The 24114-nt window shown below is 55.6% G+C and overlaps 12 protein-coding genes across 12 annotated transcripts, besides 14 other annotated features; 6 read left to right on the top strand and 6 right to left on the bottom strand.

Moving 5' to 3' along the window:
• Window positions 1-659: 659 nt before the first annotated feature.
• Window positions 660-683: a tandem repeat.
• A 658-nt stretch (window positions 684-1341) lies between these two features.
• Window positions 1342-2060, bottom strand: EKO05_0007409 (uncharacterized protein; the record flags this gene model as incomplete). The annotated part of the gene is made up of 4 exons (XM_038943354.1): window positions 1342-1456; window positions 1514-1584; window positions 1634-1891; window positions 1941-2060. 4 exons carry the CDS (start codon window positions 2058-2060, stop codon window positions 1342-1344), a joined length of 564 nt encoding a protein of 187 aa, XP_038793976.1.
• Window positions 2061-2394: 334 nt separating this feature from the next.
• On the top strand, window positions 2395-3713 carry EKO05_0007408 (uncharacterized protein; the record flags this gene model as incomplete). Its single annotated transcript, XM_038943358.2, has 5 exons — window positions 2395-2515; window positions 2571-2650; window positions 2704-3301; window positions 3354-3424; window positions 3474-3713. The coding sequence occupies 5 exons, from the start codon at window positions 2395-2397 to the stop codon at window positions 3711-3713; spliced, it is 1110 nt and encodes a 369-aa protein (XP_038793977.2).
• Window positions 3714-3888: 175 nt separating this feature from the next.
• Window positions 3889-4714, bottom strand: EKO05_0007407 (uncharacterized protein; the record flags this gene model as incomplete). Its single annotated transcript, XM_038943356.1, has 3 exons — window positions 3889-4339; window positions 4415-4616; window positions 4672-4714. The coding sequence occupies 3 exons, from the start codon at window positions 4712-4714 to the stop codon at window positions 3889-3891; spliced, it is 696 nt and encodes a 231-aa protein (XP_038793978.1).
• A 245-nt stretch (window positions 4715-4959) lies between these two features.
• Window positions 4960-5633, top strand: EKO05_0007406 (uncharacterized protein; the record flags this gene model as incomplete). Its single annotated transcript, XM_059637033.1, has 3 exons — window positions 4960-5010; window positions 5106-5396; window positions 5436-5633. The coding sequence occupies 3 exons, from the start codon at window positions 4960-4962 to the stop codon at window positions 5631-5633; spliced, it is 540 nt and encodes a 179-aa protein (XP_059493016.1).
• A 260-nt stretch (window positions 5634-5893) lies between these two features.
• Window positions 5894-8495, top strand: EKO05_0007405 (Peroxisome-assembly ATPase; the record flags this gene model as incomplete). Its single annotated transcript, XM_059637032.1, has 3 exons — window positions 5894-6002; window positions 6062-7784; window positions 7952-8495. The coding sequence occupies 3 exons, from the start codon at window positions 5894-5896 to the stop codon at window positions 8493-8495; spliced, it is 2376 nt and encodes a 791-aa protein (XP_059493015.1).
• Window positions 7810-7919: a tandem repeat.
• Window positions 8304-8367: a tandem repeat.
• Window positions 8418-8444: a tandem repeat.
• A 380-nt stretch (window positions 8496-8875) lies between the features above and the next one.
• EKO05_0007404 (Ornithine carbamoyltransferase) lies at window positions 8876-10038 on the bottom strand (the record flags this gene model as incomplete). Its single annotated transcript, XM_038943406.1, has 2 exons — window positions 8876-9610; window positions 9667-10038. 2 exons carry the CDS (start codon window positions 10036-10038, stop codon window positions 8876-8878), a joined length of 1107 nt encoding a protein of 368 aa, XP_038793981.1.
• Window positions 9379-9439: a tandem repeat.
• Window positions 10037-10069: a tandem repeat.
• A 248-nt stretch (window positions 10070-10317) lies between these two features.
• Window positions 10318-10355: a tandem repeat.
• Window positions 10356-10444: 89 nt separating this feature from the next.
• Window positions 10445-10533: a tandem repeat.
• Window positions 10534-10560: a tandem repeat.
• Window positions 10560-13337, top strand: EKO05_0007403 (uncharacterized protein; the record flags this gene model as incomplete). The annotated part of the gene is made up of 3 exons (XM_038943303.1): window positions 10560-12357; window positions 12424-12768; window positions 12817-13337. The coding sequence occupies 3 exons, from the start codon at window positions 10560-10562 to the stop codon at window positions 13335-13337; spliced, it is 2664 nt and encodes an 887-aa protein (XP_038793982.1).
• Window positions 10703-10735: a tandem repeat.
• A 562-nt stretch (window positions 13338-13899) lies between the features above and the next one.
• Window positions 13900-14001: a tandem repeat.
• A 23-nt stretch (window positions 14002-14024) lies between these two features.
• Window positions 14025-14050: a tandem repeat.
• A 69-nt stretch (window positions 14051-14119) lies between these two features.
• Window positions 14120-14152: a tandem repeat.
• Window positions 14153-14276: 124 nt separating this feature from the next.
• On the bottom strand, window positions 14277-15457 carry EKO05_0007402 (uncharacterized protein; the record flags this gene model as incomplete). Its single annotated transcript, XM_038943268.1, has 2 exons — window positions 14277-15048; window positions 15261-15457. 2 exons carry the CDS (start codon window positions 15455-15457, stop codon window positions 14277-14279), a joined length of 969 nt encoding a protein of 322 aa, XP_038793983.1.
• Window positions 14582-14641: a tandem repeat.
• A 361-nt stretch (window positions 15458-15818) lies between the features above and the next one.
• Window positions 15819-19706, bottom strand: EKO05_0007401 (uncharacterized protein; the record flags this gene model as incomplete). Its single annotated transcript, XM_059637031.1, has 2 exons — window positions 15819-19381; window positions 19439-19706. The coding sequence occupies 2 exons, from the start codon at window positions 19704-19706 to the stop codon at window positions 15819-15821; spliced, it is 3831 nt and encodes a 1276-aa protein (XP_059493014.1).
• A 522-nt stretch (window positions 19707-20228) lies between these two features.
• On the top strand, window positions 20229-21497 carry EKO05_0007400 (4-hydroxybenzoate polyprenyltransferase; the record flags this gene model as incomplete). The annotated part of the gene is made up of 1 exon (XM_038947199.2): window positions 20229-21497. The coding sequence occupies one exon, from the start codon at window positions 20229-20231 to the stop codon at window positions 21495-21497; it is 1269 nt and encodes a 422-aa protein (XP_038793985.2).
• Window positions 21498-22391: 894 nt separating this feature from the next.
• EKO05_0007399 (uncharacterized protein) lies at window positions 22392-23114 on the top strand (the record flags this gene model as incomplete). The annotated part of the gene is made up of 1 exon (XM_059637030.1): window positions 22392-23114. The coding sequence occupies one exon, from the start codon at window positions 22392-22394 to the stop codon at window positions 23112-23114; it is 723 nt and encodes a 240-aa protein (XP_059493013.1).
• Window positions 23115-23263: 149 nt separating this feature from the next.
• EKO05_0007398 (uncharacterized protein) lies at window positions 23264-24007 on the bottom strand (the record flags this gene model as incomplete). Its single annotated transcript, XM_038943453.2, has 3 exons — window positions 23264-23437; window positions 23597-23925; window positions 23974-24007. 3 exons carry the CDS (start codon window positions 24005-24007, stop codon window positions 23264-23266), a joined length of 537 nt encoding a protein of 178 aa, XP_038793986.2.
• Between the last annotated feature and the right edge of the window lie 107 nt (window positions 24008-24114).

Below are 24114 nucleotides of genomic sequence, written 5' to 3'. Positions count from 1 at the left end.
CCGTAGCCTACTAAAGCAGGCATCTATCTCCACATATTGTACGAGCATTTCTGTGTAAGGTGTTGCAGACGTTGTAGTGCGACTGGATATAGTCACACGGAGGAGGTTTGGGGCTTAGATCATATCCCGCATCAAAGGTATTGTACAACGCGTTGGTGCAGCGTTGGCTACGACTTGCACGGGCAGTTGTTATCAGCAGCTTTGGCCAGCAGGCCGCGATGTTGTTTGTTCACGATACTGCACAGTACGTGACCTCCCACCGCCCTGAAACACCCTGACGTACCCCGACATCAGATGTTCGTCGACTCCGACTTTCTTTGCATCCCATCGAGACTTGCACACCGAAAACAGCAAATGCCCAGGCCAGCCATGCGCGTTGCGCGACCGGCAGATGCCATGGATGCAGAGGTGACATGTCAGCATGTGCATATGCAGGCCAAGAGCGTCCTTGTCCAGACGCGCCTCGGGCCTGGAGAAACAATGTCGCGCCGAAATGCACGAAGCAGAAGATACGCCGTCATGTCCAGAAAGGAGGGGCCATATGGACAGTGACCGCCGGAATCAGGCAGGTGGGGGCTGACGGGCATAAGCACACGCGCGACTGATGATATCACGATAGCCGTGGTGCAAACATGTCCTGTATGCGATCGGACAGGCGGGTGTGTATGTGTGTGTGTGTGTGTCACGCGAGGAAGGCGGCGCGCGGGACCCGACATGTCAGCCCTGCGAGTCGTGCTATACAGACGTGTGTACTGTGGTGCGACGGTGTGATGACTCGTGTGGACACGTCTGAAGGTGTCTGACGTGCATCCTTCAGTGACCAGCACACGGGATAGGACGTGGTTAAGGCGCGCCGGAGGAATATCGCGCGCCGTGTTTGATTGGCTGCGTTCCGTGGCGGGATATCCGCCAGTGCCTTCCTTGTCTTGTAGGGGCGTCTTGTAGGGCGTAGGGGATACATGTGGCTAGCGGTGTTACCGGCGCTCCTTGCTTATTGCACGCTCCGAGGACCACAAGTTAGACATGTCAGAGATTCGAAACCTGGGATCCGTCAAGCTGACTGCATATTGCGAATATTGGCTACATGATCTCTTGCTTAATCTGCATCTGTACCACCTGATGTCTTTTCTCTTGTCCTCTCCGTTCCCTACTGTATAGCTGGTGAGTTGGCCGCTAACTGCTGACTGCATCAACAGCGTAGGAAGCTAAGGCTGACCACAGCAAGTAGCCACCCTTCATTTTCACTGCATAGGCCGTTTGAGCCACCAGCCCATCTGGAGATCTGGTATTGGTTCAGCGATGAGATCGGCTGGCAGAAGATGACTGGTGCATCTCAATCGCTCAAGGTAGGTTGTTCGGAACGGAGGGGAAGTTGGCGGGATTATGTAGGCGCTCGCGGTTGCGCTTTGCAATTTCCGCGTTACGCAGTCTGTCGAGGCGCATTTGGTAAAAGGATCTGTTGTACGTTAATCAATGTGATGGCCCCGTGAAGACAACCGAGTACGATACTTACTTGCTGAGGTGATATATCCGGGCACCAGACTCGGTGGTCGTATTGCCGCTCGATTGAGTAAGCTCTTTGATCTGTGCGATAGTCAGCTAGAAGACCATTCCCTCGTTCGGCACAACACACCTTCTCTTCCTTGGCTTTCTCGTCTTTTTTGTCCTCTTCCTCCTCGTTTGACTTGGTCTCTTTATCCTTCTCTTTGTCTTTTGCTTTTCGCTTCTCTTTCTTGAGTCTTTGCTTCTCTTCGTATTCTTTCTTGACTTTCTCAATCTCGCGATCCATTTCCTCCTTCTTCTTGCGCTCAGCTATCCCTGCGGCTTCATCCGCATCTGGCTGACAGAAGCCTCGATCAGACAGATGACCGATACATACGTAGAAGAAGTCCTAGGGTAAATGAATGACCACTCAGACCTGACCCTTTGATTTGTCGTACCTTATTGTTTGGTGTTATCAGAACACTCGATGTCGGTTTGAAGCAGATGTTGCAGGGTTTCGACGCACTTTCTGCAACCTTTCGGTGGTACCATGTGTTCTCAAAAGGTGCTTTTGACATATTCACTGTCTGCTAGCCGTGCTTTCTTCAGTACACTGCGAGATAATTATATGTTGGCAAGTCTCCAGATCGACCCGAGAATTCGTGACGTGGCTTGATATTCCTGCTCCACAACAGCACTCAAAGTGACCACGGCGGTAAACAAGAGGAATAATGTGAAGCGACAGTAGTGTGAGTGGATATCGTCGCTTGGATCAAGCTGGGTATCAGCTGTATCAGTTGCGAATCCAGGTGTAGTTTCCCGGTGGTCTCTGTCCTAGGCTCTTTCTGGACTAGTGGAGAATAGCTTCCACTTCGAACATGACGCAGTTCCTACAATCTTCAACCGCAACTCATGTTCTCAAGAGCTTTGCGAGCGTACAGATCTTGCAAAGTCGATACAGGATATCTCAATCTGAAAAATCCGTCTGCTCATATAAGAGTTCCTCAGAATAAGTCCGGGATTGAATTTTCAAGTATGTCAACACGCCTTTTCGCCATCTCTATCCGTAGTAGACTAACATGAACAAGGGCACCGTTCAGACTCAATATCTACACATCTACAGTCCTTTACCATGGCCGCAGATTCGAGCAAGCTGAAATATATTGATGTTGGTTCGCAGATCTTTTGCGATCATGGTAACACCTGCTTACAATCCGTCAGATTGGTATCAACTTCACGGACCCAATTTTCCGAGGTGTATACCACGACAAGCAGAGACACGAAAACGACTTTGAAGATATAATTCAACGGGCCCTAGACGCCGGATGCAAAAAGTTCATGGTCACAGGGTCCGACCTCGAAGAATCCAAACACGCCATTGAAATCTCAAAAGCACATCCCGGACTCTGCTACGCAACAATAGGTGTCCACCCTTGCTCGGCAAAGCAATTTGATGACTTTCCCGGAGGTCCATCTGCTCTGCTCACCGCACTGAAAGATCTGGCCACGGAGGCTAAACAGGCCGGTCACGCCGTAGCCTTTGGCGAATTTGGACTCGACTACGACCGCCTGTTCCTGACGCCCAAGGAGCAGCAGCTCAAGTACTTCGAAGCACAGCTGGAAATTGCAGTTGATGTGCAGCTCCCTTTGTTTCTGCATTCGCGGGCTGCGAGTGAGGATTTCGAGAGGTTATTGAAGGCGAAGCTGGAGCAGTTGCCGAAGAGGGGACTGGTGCATAGTTTTACGGGTACGGTAGAGGAGATGCAGAGACTGGTGGGACTGGGGTTCGATATCGGGGTCAACGGGTGTAGTATGAAGAGTAAGTTGTCAGTTGCATGTGTGCTCTGAAGAATGAGGCTGATCTGATGTAGCGGATGAGAACATTGACGTGGTAAGGCAAATACCACTTGAGAGATTGCAAATCGAGACAGACGGCCCTTGGGTAAGTATCTTCCTCCACGTGTCATGATCATGCCTGATATCTGTTGCAGTGCGAGATGCGGCCCAGTCATGCATCAGCCAAATTCCTCAAGGATGCCCCGCCACTCCCCAAGGCTGTGAAGAAAGAGAAGTTTGTCAAGGGATCAATGGTGAAGGGGCGAAATGAGCCTGCTACCATTCCCCATGTGGCGTATGCGATTGCTCAAATCAAGGAAATCACCGTAGAGGAGGTGTGCGAGGCTGCATGGAACAACTCGGTCAAGATGTTCGGCCTTGGAGAGCAAGCGTAGGGCTGGATACACATGGAGTATTTAGGAGACTAGACACCATGTGCATAGATCTTGTTGATGGGTCGAATGTTGCAATGTGTTGTACTGAATTTGATTTGTACAGACAAAAGAAAAGCCTGGCTCTAGCCCGCATGCAAAACAACGTCCTAATTCTCACACCCAGTACGTAACCACTCTACTTCCTGTACCACATCCTTGTGATCTTGGTATGCCTCATCTTCTTCTGCAGCTGGAAGATGCCGTACATCAGCGCCTCAGCGGTGGGAGGGCATCCGGGCACGTAAATGTCGACTGGCACAATCCTGTCGCATCCTCTTGTGACCGAGTAGCTGTAGTGGTAGTATCCTCCTCCGTTGGCGCAGCTGCCCATGGAGATGACCCATCGCGGGTCGGGCATCTGGTCGTAGACCTGTCGCAGAGCGGGGGCCATCTTGTTTGTGAGGGTTCCGGCAACAATCATGACGTCGGACTGGCGGGGCGAGGCACGGAAAATGATACCGAGGCGATCCTGGTCGTATCGTGGGGTGGACAGGTGCATCATTTCGACGGCGCAGCAGGCGAGACCAAAGGTCATGGGCCAGAGGGAGCTCTGACGCGCCCAGTTGGCGACTTGGTCGAGGGTTGTGCTATCGCCACATCAGCCTACAGTCCTACGATAGCCGCCGTTTTTTGTGGTTTGCATTTGCATGGACAAGACGTACAGCGCATATTGCATGGCTCCCTTCTTGCCCTCCTGGCTGGGCAATGGCACTTCGCGGCGCGCCTGCTTCATGGGGGGCGGTGTTCCGGGGTTCCCCACAATGGTGGCGGGGCTCTTCATTGCCGTCGCGTTGTTGGAGGAGCTCGAGGAGAGGAAGGCAACGCTTCCGGCGCGGAATGGCAGCAGAGCTGTCGTGGGTTTGGCTGTCCAGAAATTAGCTCCGGGCGACGGGCAGCTTTCGTGGCGGCGGCGACTCACCTCGCAGAGCCATTGAGGCCGCAGGCCTGATTGTCGACAACATTCTGGCGACGAGTTTCAAGGAGTGTCCGGTGGAAGAGTGGAGAGGCGGGCGTGGGGTGGCGTTTGGGACGTCAGTCGCGATGATGAAGTCGATCGTTTCTCGCCAAGCCAAGCGTCGATTAGCTAGCCTCTGATAGGTCGAGCGTCGACTGCCCACCATTGCCTTTTCGGAGACTGCATCAAACCAACCCGTGACGTCCTGACTGTCGTTGCAGTACTTGATTCCACCTCGACAGGTTTGTAGAGATGGCGAGCAAGGTGCCTTCGATCTGTTGCATAGGCTACATTGGCAAGCACGTGAGTACAACCTCACTTTACGGGCCTTATGCGGCCACCTTGGACCTCTCCACGGTGCACATCTCCTGCTGTCCCAGCTTGCTGATTGGCTTCAGAACAACCCTCTACACATTTCGCTCTTTCCAGCGGAAGAAAGAGCACCTCTGGAGTTCCAGTTCCTCCTCTCATCATGTCTGGACATCTTCGAGGCCCGCTTGCCCTACAAGACAGCAGACCAAGACTTTGGGCTTCTCCAAGCTGTCGATGAAAGGCTGGCCATGTACGGATGGTTGACCAACACCGGCGTCAAAATCGTCATTGTGGTTGATATGGAGGGGAGACCAGCTACTGCGTTGGATAGCAAAGCAGCAACAGCAGTGGGACTGCGAGATGCAGATCTGAAGCCTGTAGGTTCGACTCGATTGAGCAAACGTCTCAGTACTGACATCAACGAGGCATTCAGGGCGTTGCAAACAGCGTACATCAAGCTGTTGCGAAACCCATTCTACAATCCGGATGAGCATTCGCCTGTTACAGCGAACGCCGAACAGAAGATTGGATCGACACAGATCACAAGTCGGAGCTTCATTCAGGAAGTAAAGCAGGTTGCGGAAGCATGGGCACCGGGCGTTACTAATATCTGAGCCACTCGTTCCTGACTATTATCACACGAAGATACCAAAGCATGAGGCGGCGTTCGGCGTACTTGTCTTGGTTCCTATAGGAGACAGCAATTCGAAGACGATTTTATTTGCTTCTGAGAGCTGTCGGTCGTTCCTCGATCCTCGATTACCAGATCGAACGCGCTAACGTCCAAATCAGGACTAGACAATGCTGTATGCATGCACCTCGGTCCTCACAGACTTCCAGTAACATCAGACACCTTCCTCTCCATGCCGTCCAAATGCCTCCCAATGGCACGAGTGTTACAATCACGAACCCTCTCGTGCTCTACAGGAGTCTGATAGCAACCCAGCAAATTCGCCCCGATCCGGGACAGCATCGACTAGCGTGTATGACGTCTACCATTTGACGAGCGCCAAGCCCGAGTATCGACTGACTTATCCACCAGTGCACTTGCAAAAGCTCTACGATCAGCTAAAAGACTACGAGCCTAGCATAGAATATTCAAAACGTCTCAATCAACTGACTCGAGCTGTCAGTGCCGGCCAAGACGTCCCACCACCACCATCCACTGCTACTGCGGAGCTGGGCAGCTTCGACAGGAGCTGGATATGGAGGACCCTTGTGAACCAGAAAGAGCAGCGCGACTCACGGGCTTTAACACGCGTTCTGACTGATCATGATCAAGCCATGAAGCTCGAGAGCCCAAGAGGGTTGATGCTCCACGGCGAAGTCGGGACCGGCAAATCCATGCTCATCGACTTGTTTCAGGAGTGCTTACCGAACCGCAAGAAGAAGCGGTGGCATTTTGATACTTTCATGCTGCACACCATCTCGCGTCTGGAGCAACTTCGCAAGTCCCGTGCACTGACACGGACTGCCGACGGACAGGACGAGTATTCCTTGCTGCTCGTAGCGCGCGATCTCATCGAGACAAGTCCGATTCTGTTCCTTGACGAGTTTCAGTTCCCAGATCGCGTGGCCAGCAAGATCTTGTCGAATTTGATGACGAGCTTCTTCCAGCTCGGTGGTGTACTCATAGCAACCAGCAACCGCATGCCAGACGAACTGGCCAAAGCTGCGGGTGTCGAGTTTGCTCGTCCGGCTCCAGGTGGAGCGTTCAGCAAGCTGGGCTGGGCGAACCGTGCGGCTGGATTCCGCGCGAAGAACGACGGAGCCGGGCAGAAGGGCGAGTTCTTCCAGTTCCTTGAGGTGTTGAAGGCGCGATGCGAGGTATGGGAGATGGAGGGTAAGAAGGACTATCGAAAGCTGGAGGTGGAAGAGGGTGGGGGTGCGCGAACCTTACCATCTGCGTCAGACACTGATGACGCCGTGTCCATTGCGACAGCAGGTCTTCCTACTGGTAGGGCCACCGAAACAGATTCATCAGAGCCCGCGTCGAATTCCGAGGCCACACTGCCAAAGAACTATCTCATCCAACCCACAACCGTTGAAGAGATGACCACTTTTGCTGAAACATTCAACGCCATCATCGAGCGTGCAACCTCCCACGCATACCCCATCCCATGGGAACCAGCAACACTCACTGTCTACGGTCGCCGCGTCGACATCCCCGCCCAACACAACGGCGTGGCCTTTTTCACGTTTGAGGAGCTGTGCGGCGCGGTCCTCGGCCCCGCAGATTACGTCTCCCTGGCCTCGACGTACCACACCTTCATCGTGACGGACGTGCCAATCCTCACGTTCGTCCGCAAGCACGAAGCGCGGCGCATGATCACGCTGCTCGACGCGCTCTACGAAGCGCGATGCCGGCTGCTCATCACCGCCGCCGCGGGGCCAGACGAGACCTTCTTCCCGGCTCCCGAGGGCGCGACCAACGAGGCAGGCGAAGAGATGGTCGACGACGCCGTGTACCCGGAAACGTACTCTGAGATCCACCAAGACCTCACGTCCCCCTTCCGGCCCAACATCTCGTCGTACGGCACCAACACGCGCGCCATGCCCGACGACGCGCTCGAAGACGACCCGCCGAACCGTGCGCGCCGCATGGCCGGGCTGTCCGAGTCGGACTACGGGGATGAAGAAGCCAAGATCCGAGAGCAGGCCAAGAAGCCTGATTTCGCCAACGTGCGCGGACTGACGGGCGAGGACGAGGTGTTTGCTGTGAAGCGCGCACAGAGCCGCATCTGGGAGATGTGTTCGGGACGGTGGTGGGGCAAGAGCGTGGCTTCATCATCTTCTTCTTCTTCTTCTTCTTCTTCTTCTTCTTCTTCTTCTTCTTCTTCTTCTTCTTCTTCTTCTTCTTCTTCTTCTTCTTCTTCTTCTTCTTCTTCTTCTTCTTCTTCGTCGTCGTCGTCGTCTTCCAACGGCGACGTAGCAAGCCAGGGGTGGTGGCGACCGCTAGCGCGAGAAAGCAGACACTGGGAGGGCAGCAGCGAGACAAGCACCACAAGCACAAGCAGCGCCTCTGTAAGAGTGCCGCCCAACACGGCCATCCTGCCCGAGTTGGCCACGGAGATCCGCGTCCAGGACTCGCCTCTGCGGGTGGAGGGAGAAAAGGCGATGCGGCCTCGGGCTCGGCCGCAGTGGGAAAACAGGAATGCCTCGGCAGACGTGCCCAGAGACAGCCAGGTCTTCAGCGAGGCGGAAATGGAGAAGATGTTCCGGCACGGGGCGAGTCCGTTTCGGTCGACGGCGGAGGCGCCGCCAAGGTTCAGCGAGGCGCACGCTTGGGGGGTGGGGGCGTGGGGGAAGAAGGCTGGGGCGTGGGGAAGGGGGTCGAGGGGTTGGGGGAGCAGAGGCGGGAGCGCGGTGGTGGTGCTGGCGAGGAGAGGAAACCGCGAGAGGGCGAGGGCGAGGGCGAGGGCGAGACGGAGACGAAGACGAAGTTGGGTACGGGTACGGGTCAGGGTGGATTGTGAATATCTCTCTACCCATCTTCTCAAGTATTTCTTTGACCATCCTTGTAGATGTCTTAACTATCCTACAGATGTCTTGACTATCCTTAGATGTCTTGACTATTCTATAGATGTCTTGACTATCCTTAGATGTCTTGACTATTCTATAGATGTCTTGACTATCCTTAGATGTCTTGACTATCCTTAGATGTCTTAACTATCCTTAGATGTCTCAACTATCCCTAGATGTCTTAACTATCTCTAGATGTCTTGACTATTCTATAAATGTCTTAACTATCCTTAGATGTCTTGACTATCCTATAAAAGTCTTTGCAGCTAGTACTTCTGCTGCTTCTACCACTTCTACCAGGAGTACAAGGGTCCTACTGGAACCAAGGATGCAGTCACCGAATGAGGCCCTTGTTGACGACAAAGGCCTCGAGGACGGACAGCGCGGCCCACAGCCGGTTCTCGGCCTCGCGGAAGACGAGAGAGCGGGGCCCGTAGAAGACGTCGTCGGTGACCTCCTCCGGGTGGCGGGGCAGGCAGTGCATGAACTGCCAGTTCTCGTTTGCGCCCGCGCGGCGGGCCAGGTCCGAGGTGATCTGGAAGCCGGCAAAGTCGTCGAGGCGCTTTGCGGACTCGTCCTCCTGGCCCATGGAGACCCACGTGTCAGTGACGAGGATGTCGGCGCGGGCGGCGGCTTCGGCGGGGACGGTGGTCTCGACGAGCTTCCCGGGGCGCGGGGCGGTGTGGGCAGCGTGGGAGATGACGTCGCGCATGGGCTGGGGGATCTCGTAGCCGTGGGGGGTGGCGACGCTGATGTCGATGCCCAGCTTGACGCAGCCGATGGCCAGGTCGAAGAGGACGTTGTTGGCGTCGCCGATCCAGGCGACCTTGAGCCCCTCGAGGCCGAGCGAGGCGGGCGAGGCGGGCGAGGGCGAGGGGTGCGACTCGGCGAGGGTGAGCAGGTCGGCGACGATCTGCAGGGGGTGGTACAGGTCGGAGAGGGCGTTGATGACGGGCACGGACGAGTGCTTGGCGAGGTCGGCGACGTCGCTGTGGGGGCCGACGCGGGCGACGATGGCGGCGGTCATGGAGGAGAGGACGAGCGAGGTGTCGTAGAGGGATTCGTTGACCTGGGCGCTGTCAGCGGGCGGGGTGGGGGCGGGCCAAGCAGCGGGGGCATGCGCACGCCGAGCTGGATGTCGTCCTTGGCGAGGAACATGGGGACGCCGCCGAGGGCAGCAATGGCGCCCTCTGTGCTGACGCGGGTGCGGGTGCTGCGCTTGCTGAAGGTCATGGCGACGGTGCGGCCGGCGAGCGACTGGCGCAGGCCGTGGGGGACCTCGCCGGTCGCCCGGATGGCCTGCTTGTGGGCGTGGGCATTGCGGACCAGCGTCGTGAGCTCGGCGGGGGTGAGGTCGGCAATGGACAGCAGGTGGCGCGGCGCAAAGGGCGACGTCTGCGCGCGGGACGGGGGGAGGTAGGTCGAGAGGCTGTAGCTGCGACGCCGGAGCGGGCGGGGGGTGCGCAGGGCAGTGCGGGCGGGGCGGAGGGCGAGCATGGTCGATGGTCGATGGTCGATGGTCGATGGTGGGGGCGGAGCTTCACAGAGGGGACAGAGCTGGTCGATGGTCGATGGCGGGGGTGGAGCTTCACAGAGGGGACAGAGCTGTGCGAGGAGCGTCCGACTCCAGTCAGACAGTCAGAGACGCGCGCTGTCTGCTGGCTGGGCCACTCGGCTGCACATTTTCGCTCGACTTGGCGTGGACGGAATCCGGGGTCTAGCGCGCCAGGCACGAGAGATAAGCGGCAGCGGCCGCCACTGATTGGCGTGGACGACGTCAAGAGCCGAGAGTCGAGAGTCGAGAGTCGGGGGTCAGCCCGCCTTGTTCACTGTCGCCGGCGCACCTGCTCGCCTCTGGATGCCCGCTGCACGACGCATGCCCGCCTACACCCGCCGCCCCATCCTGCCCTGCCCGCTGCCTCCGCTGCTCCACTGCCACCGCTGCCACTGCCACCGCTGCCACTGCCACCGCTGCCACTGCCACTGCCCCTGCCACCACCACCACCACCACCACCACCATGGAGACCCCCGACGGCCCGTGGGGCTCCACCCGCACCCCGAGCCCGCGCCCAACATCGCGCAAGTCGAGCCGGTCCTCGCCCTCGCGCCGCTCGCAGACGTCGAGCCGCACCACCGAACAGACGCCGCTGCTGGCCCACGTCGACCGCGATGACGACCGCGATGACGACCGCGATGACCACCCCATCCACGCCAACGACTCCGACGAGCGCTCCCCCGCCCACGCCCGCCTGCTGCGCTCGCTGAGCGCCTCGTCCGCCAGTGCCAAGGCGCCCGCCTGGAGGAGGCGGTGGCCCAGCATCCTCGCCCTCGTGCTCCTGTGCCTCGTCGTCGTCGGCATCATGCTGGCCTTCCTCGCCAGCGAGGGCATCGACGAGTATGCCATGCAGGCCGCCGGCTTCCACCCCACCAGCCTGGCCCTCGACCGCCTCACCGACCACGGCGCCCGCCTCCACATCGAGGGCGACTTCACCATGGACGCCGCCCGAGTCTCCAAGCAGAGCGTGCGCAACATCGGCCGCCTCGCCACCTGGCTCGCCCGCGAGGCCGAGACGGGGCCCATGGACGCCGACGTCTACCTGCCCGACTACGGCGACGTCCTGCTCGGCACCGCCAGCATCCCCGCCGTCAAGGTCGACCTCCGGAACGGCCACAGCACCCACATCTCCCTGCTCGCCACCGTCGAGCCTGGCTCGCCCGACGGCATCCGCAGCGTCGCCCACGACTACATCGACGGCCGCCTCAAGCAGATCCGCCTGCGCGCCAAGGCTCAGGTCCCCATCAGCTCCGGCCTGATCAAGCTCGGCAACCAGACCGTCGAGCACTCCATGCTCTTCCACACCGGCCACCTCCCCGCCCTGCCCAAGTACGACATCACCAAGCTCAACCTGCGCGAAGCGGACCACGGACGCAAGGGACTGGGCGCCGATGCCTCGATACTCGTCAGAAACACCTTCCCCCCCGTCTCGCTCAATGTCCCTCCTGTCGCTGTAGACATCTTGATCGATGGCTGCTCGCCCTCAGACACCCACCTCAAGGTCGGCACCGCCGAGACCCCCGAGCTGCGCGTCCGGCCCAACACGGACATCCACCTCAACGTCACCGGCATCGTTGAGAAGCTCGCAGACCCCCTGACCGAAGTCTGCCCCAACTCGGCAAAGTCGCCCCTCGACGCCTTCATCGGCGAGTACATGAAGGGGGAGGATGCCACCATCTACATCCACTGCTGCCGCTTCCCCGATCCAGCCACCCCCAACTGGGCCCGCGACCTGCTCAAGGACATCACCGTCCCCGTGCCCTTTGCTGGCAAGGAGATGGGCCACATGATCAAGAACTTCTCCATGGCCAACATGCACTTTTCTCTCCCCAGCCCCTGGGCTGACCCGGGCACGCCTGAATCGAACCCGACCATCTCGGCCACCGTCAAGGTCGACCTGGGCCTGCCCAACGAGATGAACTTTCCCCTCGACGTCAACCAGATCAAGGCGGATGCCGACATCTACTACAAGAAGCAGCTGCTCGGAAAGATGAAGCTGGACAAGTGGCAACACGCCAACTCGACCAGAACAAAAGGCCACGCCGAGCAAGGCCCCTCTCTGCTGGTGCAGTCCGACATTGAAAAGGCTCCCATCGAGATCCAGGACGATGACCTGTTCAGCGAGGTCGTGCAAGCCCTCCTCTTCGGCGGCAAGTCCGTCTCCATGGACATGAAAGCGACTGTCGGCGTCGGCGTGGACACGCCCATGGGCAAGCTTGCGATCCGAGGCATTCCCGCAGAGGGTACCGTACCAGTCAAACGTTAGTGACCTAGTTCGTGATCCTTGCCTTTTGCTCCTTCGTCCACTGCTAACGTCCGGGGCCCAGCGATCCGTGGCGGCAACGACCACAACGGCGACGGCAAGTCACCCATGGAACGCCTGCACCTAAAGGTCGGTGACATGGCCATTGTGGACACATCGCCCACCTCCATCACCCTTCAGATGAAGTCCAACTTCACAAACCCAACCAACTACACCGCCACCATCCCCTACTTCAACATCCACGTCCTCGTCAACGGCACGCTCATTGGATCGGCAACCGTCGAAAACAGCACCGTCCATCCCGGCAACAACTCCGGCACCGTCGTCACCGTCCTCTGGGATCCACACACCTTCGGCGGCATCAAAGGAAAGGACGTGGGCCGAGAGTGGCTTTCCCAGTTCATCTCAGGTTCGTTCGCTTGTGCTCAACCCCACCCACAATCTAACCGTGCGCCAGGCTTCAACACCTCCCTGACCATGCAAGCCCACAACGGCACCATCCCCTCGCAACCCGCCCTCAGCCACCTGCTCTCCCAGTTCCCCGTCACCGTCCCTGCACCCCACATGTCCACACCCGACTCGGACGACGACGCCCCACCCAGCGATGGCAAGAACACGCACTTCATCCGCAGCGCCACCATGCACATTCTCTCCTCGACCGCCCTCTTCACCCTCTTCTCCCCCTTCCGCTCCACCACCATGTTCATCACCTCGCTGAACGCCACCGCCTACTCGGACGGCCACGAGGCCGGCAAGATCCTCTACGACCTGCCCTTTGCCGTGCCCCCCGGCCTGAGCGAGAGTCCCCGTTTGCCCGTCGACTGGAGCTTCGGCAGCCTCGGCTACGACGCCATCCGCAAGGCGCTGGGCGGCAGCCTGCAGCTGAACGCCTTTGCCATTGTCGGCGTCCGCATCGGCCAGTGGCGCGAGACGGTGTGGTACAAGGGCGGCAAAATCGGCGCCAACGTGAGGTTGTAAATCCGTGGCGTGCGTGGACCGAGGCAAGGAAACATTGCTGTCAGGGATTCGTGTACAGCCAGTTTGAACCAGGCGTCAGGCGTCGGCGGACCCAACCTACTTCTTCTTACCATTTTACAGCCCCGTGTCTGGCTTGCTTGTCGCTATCTATATATCCAACAACGTTCTCTCTCTTGAAGTGTACACAGATCTATACTCCCTCCTTTCATCACACTGTAGATTCCCTCTGAACAACGCACGGCTGACCACCTGCTGCTTCTATGGGATGACACGGAATGAACTAAAATGTTATCAACTAGAATGAAAGCAAGTGAAATAACATCAACTAAAATAACATCAACTAAATGAAATCAACTAAATTGAAATCAACTAAAATAAAATCAACTAGAATGAAATCAACTAAAATAAAATCAACTAAAATAAAATCAACTAAAATAAAATCAACTAAAATAATATCAACTAAAATAATATCAACTAAAATAAAATCAACTAAAATGAGAAAATCCACAACAACAACCCAACTCATCCCATCCCATCCCATCCCGTTCCATCTCATGCATTCCACACACACACACACACACACACACACACACACACACACACACACACACACACACACACACACACACACACACACACACACACACACACACACACACACACATCCATCGCCCCGCATCGCCAAGCTCGAGTCGAGTCGAGTCGAGTCGAGTTCCCCTGCCTCGCGTGCTGGAGCAGCGCATTGGTCCCGTACACCACCCCCTCCACACTTCTCAAGCGGTTTCTTCTTCTTCTTCTTCTTCTTCTTTCTTCTTTCTTAAACTGACATGTAGAGCGCTTGCTTACGTTCATCGGCGGAGGTGCGAGAAGCTGTTTGTTGTGAGGGTGCTGGGTGGTGGACTGCGGTGGACTGAGAGAGAGATTGATAATGGCTTTCCGCTAGGTACAAACCGCGGTTACGATTTTCCTTCGCGTGCTCCGCCGTGGCACTGCAGTAGGCTGCTGGTGCGCTTTGCGTTTCGCGCGAGGATGGGCGCGGGGTTGTGCTGAGGCGTGTGCTTGCGGCGTCTTTGCTCGGTCGCTGGCTGCGTTGGGATGCGGGTTCGTTGCTTCTGGGTTGGTGCCGCTTGGGGATCGCTTGGTGCGCTGCTTGGGGATGTTGTCTGCTGCCGCTTCGTATGGGCTGGCGGGTGCTGGGCTGGCTTTCTCGTCTTCGACTCTTGCGGCGTGCTGCTCGGCCTTGGCCACGTCCACGTTCACGTCCATATCCACGTCCACGTCCACGTTCACGTCCACGTCGACGTTCATGGCAACTCCCTCCCTCCCCAGAACATACGCTGCTTTCTCCGCGTCCACGGCCGAAACGCCCAGTCTTTGCCTCATCGCCTCCACGCCCGCCAGCAGCTCTGAGTACTCGGAGATGGTGTACTTGATGCTCCTCCCCCACCCGGTCGTCCCAGACGCGTCCCAGCGCGCCCAGCGGAACAGCTCATCTGAGAAGAACGGCACCGCAGCGGGCTGAAAGACACTGAGCAGGAGTGAAGCCGTAGCAGGACCAATGCCGCGCAGCCTGGTCAGGATCTTGAGCGCTTTGATCGCATCCCTGTCGGCCCGGAGGGAGGCGAATGCTTCTTGTGTCGTGCTTTTGACAAGGCCTGCTGGATTCGATTTCACGAGCCCGAGCAGTGCTGGGCGGTAGGTGCCGTGTTTTCTAGAGGCTGGCGTTAAGCGGGGGTCTTCAGACGGTAGAGCTCTCCAGACGGGACATGTCTTTGGACAACGCGAAAGCTGCTTTCATGGCGAATATGCTCTGGGATATGCACATGGTGCTAAGAGCTCTGAGAAGAGCGTACTGCACTCACTGCTTTGCACCGAACCAAACAAATACGGAAACGCGAGCACGATTATGGTGAATCAACGTACAGTTTCCACTCGACCAGCTTCTCAACATCGGCTTTCTGCAACGACGCATCTCCCTCGCTTTTGGCTAATTTGGAAGGTATTGTATCATAGCGCAAACTGTCGAGCTCGGATAGCGCGGAGGGCGCTGTATCCGTGTAGCGCGACAACGTGGCTTGGAACGACGCCAAAGATATCTTGTCAATGTGTAGAGGTGGCATGGCGTCGACGTTGACGTTGGTGTTGAGCAAGTGAGGTTGGGAGACGCGTCGAAGCGCGTCGGAACGATGTCACGTGAAGCTGGGCTCATCTTGATTTTTTTCAGGTGGGCGCATCGAGTGTTCAATGTTGGAACGAAGAGACTGGACGAATCGAGTTCATCAGTATCCGTGTTATTGATTCCACTGATGTGGATAATGCCGCCTATGCCGCCTAACTATTCCGGTTCTCCAGACCATGCTAATTGAAACGCTCATCTGCTAGAGTACCATGGCGCCTTGCTGGCTTATAAACTAAAACAAGACGTCTCATCAACATACTGACAGTACGCCGTATATGGACCGCCAACTCGTTTTCATCCATCTACATCGTCTTCCTAGGACGTCCCCGCCCACGCTTAGGCGTACCTCCTCCCCTTGTCGGCACCATACCTCCCCTCGTAGGCACTGCTCGCGGTCGACCGTCAGCCTTCTTCGGCACAGGCGCATTGGCAGGGATTTCATCGTCATCGTCATCGTCATCCGACAAGCCGACAGTTTGAGGCCTCTTGTTGACGCTGGTGAAAGTCGCTATAGGCGCTGTGACTGTCATCGTGGTGGTCGTGGTCGTGGTCGAATTTCTACCATTGCGTTTCGAAGCAGCAGAAATGACATTGATCTTCTTGCCGTTCATAGCTGGACGATCAAACAGCGAGTTCGTGGCTTGCGGCGGCCCAGTACGAGCAGGCTCGGGCTCGGGCTCGGGCTCGCAAGGTGGTTCGTCCAAGAGCGGGTCTTCAGCGGCGAGTTCATCGAAGAAGTTGTCTGCCAGCTCCTCATCGTCAGAATTAAACAAAGCCATCTTTGCACGCAGGTTCTCTTGAGCTTCACGTTCAGCCACTGCTGCACGCTCTTGTTCCACTGTCGCCTCCTGTTGGGCTTCTTCTTCACGTCGTTGCGCTTCGAGGGCAGCGGCGGCGCCTTGCTGGGCCAGAATGAGCGCCTCGCTGCTTTCGCTGTCTTCCTCGTGCGCTGCGTGCTTGTCGTCCGGCTCAATAGGGATGTTACCAGTGCTGTTCCTGTGGTTCTTCGGCGGCCGACCCTTGGGTCTGATACTTGGTTGTGGCTTCGCTGGCATGGACTTCCTTTTCTCGGCACGTTCGCGAGCACGTTCGCGCTCCCGCTCGCGATCTCGCGCTGGCCGGATGTCCCCATCTCTGAAGTCCGCTGGAAGTTCAGTCGGCAAGTCTTCGTCCTCGTCTTGGTTCTTGCGTGCGAGCCAGTTTGATGCACGTGCGCGAATGCGTCCGGCATGGGCACCATCCGCACCATCATCGTCGTCGAAGAGTTCCTCGTCTGAGTCGAGTGTGATCTCTTCATATCGCCTTGAGCCGCGAGGTCGACCAAGTACTTTGGCTTGCCCACTGATATCGCTGTTTCGCTTCTTTGTCGTGTACGAGTCATCGGGTTCCACTCGGTAGCGGAACACCTTCGTTGCCTTCTCCTTCTCAACAATGCTTTTCGTACCGTTCGCTCTCGGCACGATATCAGACTGCAGTATGGATCCCACGTTATCATGCTGGTCTTCTTCTGGCGTTTGCTGCCGTGCCGCAACTTGAGGGCGTTCAGGTACTGGTCTGTTGCTGATGTTTTCAAGGATCTGAGGGTCCAGGAATAGCCTCACAATTTTTGACTTCTTCTTCATCCTAGCGGCAACGATAATGAACCGATCCTCACGCTTAGCCTCGTCCAGAAGCCTACGCTGCATTTCCTTCTGATACTGCTTGCCAGAGACATTCTTCGGTCCGAGCGGCTGGTCTTCGTTTTTCTTGCTCTTTTGCTTCTTGGAGTTCTTCCTCCGACTGCCTGGATCATCCTCTCCATCATCGCGTCCCCGCTTCTGTCCCAGTCGTGGTATGTCGCCGTTCAGGTCGGCGCTTTGAATGGTGTCGATATCCTCGAAGCTATCGCCATTTTCATTGATACCATTCACGTCTTCGACTGGAGAGTATGCGATGCCGTTTCGCGGGTATGCAGGATCTTCGTCCATGTACCGAGGATCCAAGGAAGGATCTGCCAGACGGTCCTGTTCGGCTTGCTGCATGCGGCGTTGCATTGCAGTCTGACCCATGCCTTCTTCTTCTCGCATCCAGTTGAGATTGGACACACTGAAGTCAACAAGGCACTCGACAGAGCGAGGATCAGCTACCTTCTTCGTATCGTGACCAAGCAGCGTGCCCTTCGGCTCGTAAGGGGTTTGGCGGGGGTCGCGTCTGCAATGACCTGTATTGCACACCCTTCTGCAGTGGGGGCACTTCCAGCTGAAGCTCTCCATGACGCTTAGGGGCATCATGTCGTGCGCGCGAAACAAGGAGCCATAACAAAAACCCAAGTCGCAGTTCGAGCAGAAGGCCACCTTCCAGTTGGGATGTCGATGAAGACAAGTGTGGCAAGACTTGTGTGTTCTCAGCCACTTCTTGGACTTTTTGTTCTTTACCTTCTTCGCAACACCGTAAGCGTCAACTTCAATCTCTTCGTCCTCAGAGTCATCCTCAACTTGCGGAGCGTTGATGTCCACGAAAGGTCGGATCTTCAGCTGCTCCTGGCACACTTGTGCCAGAGGTTTCTTTCCCAAATACCTTCGCTCTTCCTGCAGGGGCAGAGGTGTCTTTTCGGTCATTTGACCGTCGATATCAATGATTTGGGCACGCCATTCTTCGTATTTGTGGACAAGGTCCTTCCACTTCCATTGCTCGACCCATTGGTAGCCAGATTGGCAACCGCAGCTGCGTCCCATGCAATAGCAGTCCATACAAACATCGTACGGCTCCTCGATCTCGGAACTGAAAAGGTTTTTGCAGGTCTTACAGCTGAGAAAGCGGTTGAAGATGTTGCATCTACAGTAAGCGCAAGTCACATTGCTGTCGTACGGCAAGAACTCGCAGTGTTCTCTTGAGTTCTGTTCGAACATCTCCGAAAGCATGATTGACTTGTACAGGTTGAAGAGACGCTTGAAGTCTCGTTGTACTTGGCGAACCTTCACCGAATGTTGTATAGCTTCTGCTTGCTCACCACCTGCTTCGACCTGAGCACGGGCAGACTTGATCAGCTGTGAGTATTTGAGCAGAGTGTAATAAACGATAGCCTTGTTCTTGTACTGTTCATCACGGCAGACAATCCTGGAGTTGGGCAAAGCTTCGGTCATAGCAAGTTCTAGGGTCTCGACAGTTGTACGGTTCCAAGCGACCTTCATGGTCCGGGTGCCGCGGTTCCAGACTTGGTGTGGAGCGAGCGGTGGGATTAGGATGAAATCACCCGGGCGCTGTTCGACGACGTATGTCGTAAAAGGTGCTTTCTTCCAAGCGATAAGTTGCGCGAAGTGATCCTCAACCTCAATGTCATGGCCAAGAACTGAAAGCCAGTATTCGGAGACCAGATGGCGGTCCTTCGTCTCTGTCATGAACCAGAGTGATGATCCAGGGCGCTCAGGCTTGCCGTCTTCGCTGACTTGCTTTGAGGCTTCGACCATGATGTTCTGACCCAGTGAGGCGCACATCTCACGATGTGAGGGTGTGTAGGTGCCTTCGTGTCCGATGTAACACATGAGGTTTTCGGCGCGCATCTCTGGTGGCAGACTGCTCATCAAATCCCCAGAGCGGCTAATGCCTCGACCTCTGCGCCCAGTGAGATCCTCCAGTGCACCAGCTCCATCGAACTCACCGGTACTGTCGTTGAGGTAGAACAAGCCCGAAGGGATATGGTCCTTCACCTTGTCTTGCCAGACCTGTGGACAGTCGATATCTTTCAGGTAGATTCGTTGACAAGACTTGTCTCTATAGCGCTCCGGATTGTCAAAAAACTGGTCAGCGAGCTTGCTCAGGTGCTTTAGGTAGTGTTTTATCGTGAGAGGGATGTTCTCTTTCGTAGTCAAGTTCCGCGCGTTCTCCACTGCGAGTAGGTCAGCCGATCTGCTCAACAGCAGCTTCCCACTTGATGGCAGCCCACCTTTGTCACCGTGGTTGTCGCGCAGCCATGACGGTGTAAAGGTCCAGGGATCCAAGACTTCCTCGAATCCATCAATGACCAAAGGCTTTCCGCCAATAATAACATGAAGCAAGATGAGCTTCTCAAACTGCTCAATGCCGTTGGTTGCAATCATCTCATACGAGATGCGGTCGACATATTGGAAGTTGTCGGCATTTTCAACAAATGTGCGCACATCGAAGTCGGGTGGGATAGGCTCGAACGAGGCCCTTGGCCGTGTGGCGGGCATCTTCAACTACTGAGGCGCATTCCTCGATTCGCGTGTACGGGCGGGACGGATTCAAACCCTGCGGCGCTGTGGTAGTGGCAAAGGTGTTCGGAGGCGCAGGCTAGCTGCAGGGAGTTGCTCTCGAGCGCACCACTGTAGTAGGGAAGCGGAACGGCACTGTGCGCGGTCGCGGCGGCGGCACGAAGCTGGCCTGGTGGTGTTGTGAACGCGGCGGAGAGCTGCAAGGTGAGAGGCCGGGGCTTGGAGCCACGCTAGTCAACCGTCACTTTTCTGGGCCCTCGGTCGACCTCACTCTCACCATCAATGCCAACCACTTGAGGCTTGGAGACGATATCGGGACGCGTCAAAAGAGCCACACTTGTAAGTGTATGCAGTTGCTGTCGTTGCACAGACCGGAAGCTTCATGTAGCGCGTCGCAGACCGTTATTCACCAAATACTCTTTCGGCAAGCGCCAGACCCACTTTAGATTCACCATCCACGACTGGTCCAGATCCTTGAACATCGACAGTAGCGTAACGGCCATGGCATCCTCGTTCCTTCTTGCCGGCCGGTGTGCTGCGCGGCACCATTACAGCAGCAGTCTACCTCTACCAGTGCACAGTCACGCTACATGGCGCAGAACTCTGCCGTCAGCATCGCGGTTGCCTGTAAGGCATCAGACACAATCTGCACAGCTCGTTGCGCCGAAGCCTTCACAGAAATGGCGACCGACAGCAACAAGTCTCGCGCGTTTCTCGGCACCAGCTTCAAGTATAGCAACGACAGCACAGGATCCAATGCCTAAAGCCTTGCCAGCATACAAACCACCAACAACGGGCCTTGTTTCTTACCTCCCTGCAAGGGCCATCCCATATGCTGAGCTCATGCGACTTCAGGCACCTGTAGGGACATACTACCTCTTCTTCCCGTGTCTGTTCAGCACACTGCTGGCTGGCACAATGGCTGTACCCGTGGCTGCGCCGTCAGCCGTTCTTGGCACTACGGCATTGTTCCTTACCGGAGCACTCGTCATGAGGGGGGCTGGATGTACCATCAACGACCTCTGGGATCGCAATCTCGACCCTCACGTCGAACGCACACGACTACGTCCCCTTGCCAGGAAGGCAGTGACACCCCAACAGGCCATTGTCTTCCTCGGAGGCCAGCTTTTCACAGGTCTGGCCGTTTTGTTATCGCTGCCCTTCGAATGCTTCTGGTATGCCACGCCATCGCTCATCCTCGTCACTCTCTACCCGCTGGCAAAGCGTGTCACATATTACCCACAATTCGTCCTCGGCCTCACGTTCTCCTGGGGCGCCATGATGGGCTTTCCTGCGCTCGGTATCGACCTTCTTGCCAACCAAGCTGCACTCACTGCAGCTGCCTTTCTGTATACCAGTAACATCGCCTGGACAGTATTATATGATATGATCTATGCACACATGGACATCAAAGACGATGTCAAAGCTGGCATCAAAAGCATCGCGCTCAAGCATGAGAATGAGACAAAGGCAGTTCTATCGGGTCTTGCTGTTGTGCAAATTGGACTTCTAGCTGCATCTGGATTTGCCGCAGGGCTTGGTCCCGTCTTCTTCATTGGCTCTTGTGGAGGCGCAGCGTTCACACTGGGCACCATGATCCGGCGCGTCAAGCTCAAGGAGGTCAAGGATTGCTGGTGGTGGTTCGTCAATGGTGCATTCTTCACCGGAGGAGCTATCAGCCTGGGGCTTGCTGGCGAGTATGCTGCGCACTTACTTGGCTGGTACAACGAAGAAGAGAAGGTCAAGAAGCAAGATTTGGTGGAAGCTTAGGATGGCGGTATCTTGCAAGACCGCCCATCGCGGGTGTATGTCTTACCTCATGTATTCTAACAAGAGTCTTAGCCGCGAGTGAAAAGGCCCAAAGATATGTACAACAAGCGTAATGTACGAATGTCAGTCGGACAATACCTACCTCATGCGCACTTCCGCTTGGACAACACCATCCCATCTTTCAACCCTGCTAAGGTCTGGATGTACGCAATATGAGCAAATAATAACAATCATAATTGCAAAAGCGCTACGTCTGTAGCCTTTAGCACAGTGAACCTTACCTATACAACAAAAATATGGTTTCTACAGACCAGCCTCTATCAGATGCCGAGCATCGTTCAAACTTCGATCTGTTGTTTCTGTCTCGTGACTCCATGGCTGTTAATGCTGCACGCTGTACCAGGGCATGGGGTTTTATGTAATCCGGGAAGGGCTGTCAAGATTAGTGTGCGTGTAACACGTCCAGTCGTGTCACACCGAGCTGCGGATGCCAGTAACAGCTACATGTTCTCGTTATGGTGATGTCGTCTGATAGCAACGAAACTTGCACTTCTTTGATCGCGTACTTCGTGGTGCGTCGCTTGTCTCTACATTGAACATGTCGCTCGACTATATTTGACATCAACAGCGACTTCGCAGATCCTCATGTGGAGCGTTCACTGCAATGCCTGATTATTCGCATGGTGGCAACGATTGGGTGAGTATATAATGCCTGCAAGCAACGAGTGAAGTTGAGGTGGAAAGTGGATACTTCTGGGCTGATAATAAGCCTCAATGACGTAATCGCTTTAAGCTCCACCTTGTCAATCATTTCGCCACGATCACGGTTGAACTATCATTCTCAGCACACGTAGCTTCATTCCGTAGACCCTGAGATACTACCGTGTAACGACCATGGATGCATCGGCAGTTCTCTACGCCCTTACAGTACTTCACGCTGGCTATCTAATTCAACTTTCCTTCCGCCAACCGAGCAGCAAAGTCATTTCAACAAAGACTGAAGCATGGTTGATGTGGATCGCTGCATCACCTATTGGCATGGTGTTTGCGCGAACAATCACACTCGCCATCGCCCTTCACCAGGCTGTTGTTGCCTTGTCGCTTTCGCATACGTTGCCGAACAGCGATAAAGTGTTGCAGACCCTTTGTCCAACTCCCCAATACTTGGATCCTCGGCTTTTCAAATGGTCAAACACTACCATTGCTACCCTGGCGTTATTGTATCTAGGGAGCTATATCCGTTTCCAAGCGTACGCACAACTCGGAACAGACTTCACCTACCGACTCGCCAAACCAGACCAGCTCGTCACCTCAGGACTATACGCACATGTACGACATCCGTCTTACACCGGCCTTCTTACGGTACTTCTGGCAACTCACTCGTTATTCTTTCGCCAGAGAGGGCTAGTGAGCTGTTGGGCACCGTTAGTGGACGAGACGGTTATCACAGATGATAAGTATACTCTTTTGGTGCCTGTGGTTGGCTTCAGCTGCACAATATACATGTTCATGGTCCGGAGAGTGAAAGACGAGGAAGCAATGATGGAGAAAGAGTTTGGGCAGCAGTGGAGGGAATACAGGTTGCGCACCAAGAAATTTATTCCATATATCTACTAAGACGGAGTAGATTGGTCCAACGATTTTACATGGCATGGTTGGACAGGCGAGCTAGTTATTACTTATTCCAAAGACCTCAACAAGCCCCGAATCAATCTCAAGAAACTTCATTTGCCAGCTCGACAGAGCATGCGACAGGCATTGAAGGACTATACTAGAGCACTGTAGCCATCCTGAAGCCGCCTCCCCCGCCCCTTGAAATTAGTCCCACCAAATGTCCTCTTGACCCACCGCACAACCCTCCCCATTGTAGGATCTTGGTCATAATCGAGTCGTTGCCTCATTTCCGTACATAGAGGGTCGTTGAAGAGAGCTTTGTCGTGCTGAAGTTTAAGTCAATCACCTGATATCAAAATCGGTTTAAGGAAGGAGGCGAGTCGCGTCAGACATGATGCTTCATAGTAGGCAAGGTGTAGTATGTATGCATTCAGGGCTACTAAGATAACAGCCGTAGGTCGAGTGGGGTGCGTGACTGCACTTACCGGATGTACCCTACAAGATTCCATTTTCGAAAGCGTGTTGGACTCTTCGGTCAGCTTGTTCGACTCCTCGGCTAGTCGGTTTGACTTCGTGGTTGCCCAGTAGGATTTGACAGAATATGCAAGGCCGATTATTGCGAGCAAGATCACGGAACTATAGTTTATAGCATCGAACCCAGTGAAAGACAGGGTTTTGATACTGGTTGGCTTGGGTGTGCATGAGTCTGTGGATGATGAGGTTTCTGAAGCATTGCATGCAGGTTGCGGTGGCGTGTTTGGTGGCTCGGGCACCGTGGGCTGTGGGGTTGCCAAAAGAACATCTTCAGAAACAACTAACGAAATTTAGCACGGTAACAGCATTTGAGCGTGAGAACACTCACCTGTGGACATGTTGAAGCTGAGCGATAATCGCATGTCAAAACCCTGGGGTGGATCAAGCCCTAGATACAGCCTGACTGGGGCTGAGCCACTTGATCAACATCGAGGCTGGGCGGCTCCCATACACAGTACAGCGCGAGAGC

This window comes from Ascochyta rabiei, chromosome 12 (genome assembly GCF_004011695.2).
Source record: "Ascochyta rabiei chromosome 12, complete sequence".
Taxonomy (NCBI): domain Eukaryota; kingdom Fungi; phylum Ascomycota; class Dothideomycetes; order Pleosporales; family Didymellaceae; genus Ascochyta; species Ascochyta rabiei.
This window is presented reverse-complemented; position numbering and strand designations above follow the sequence as displayed.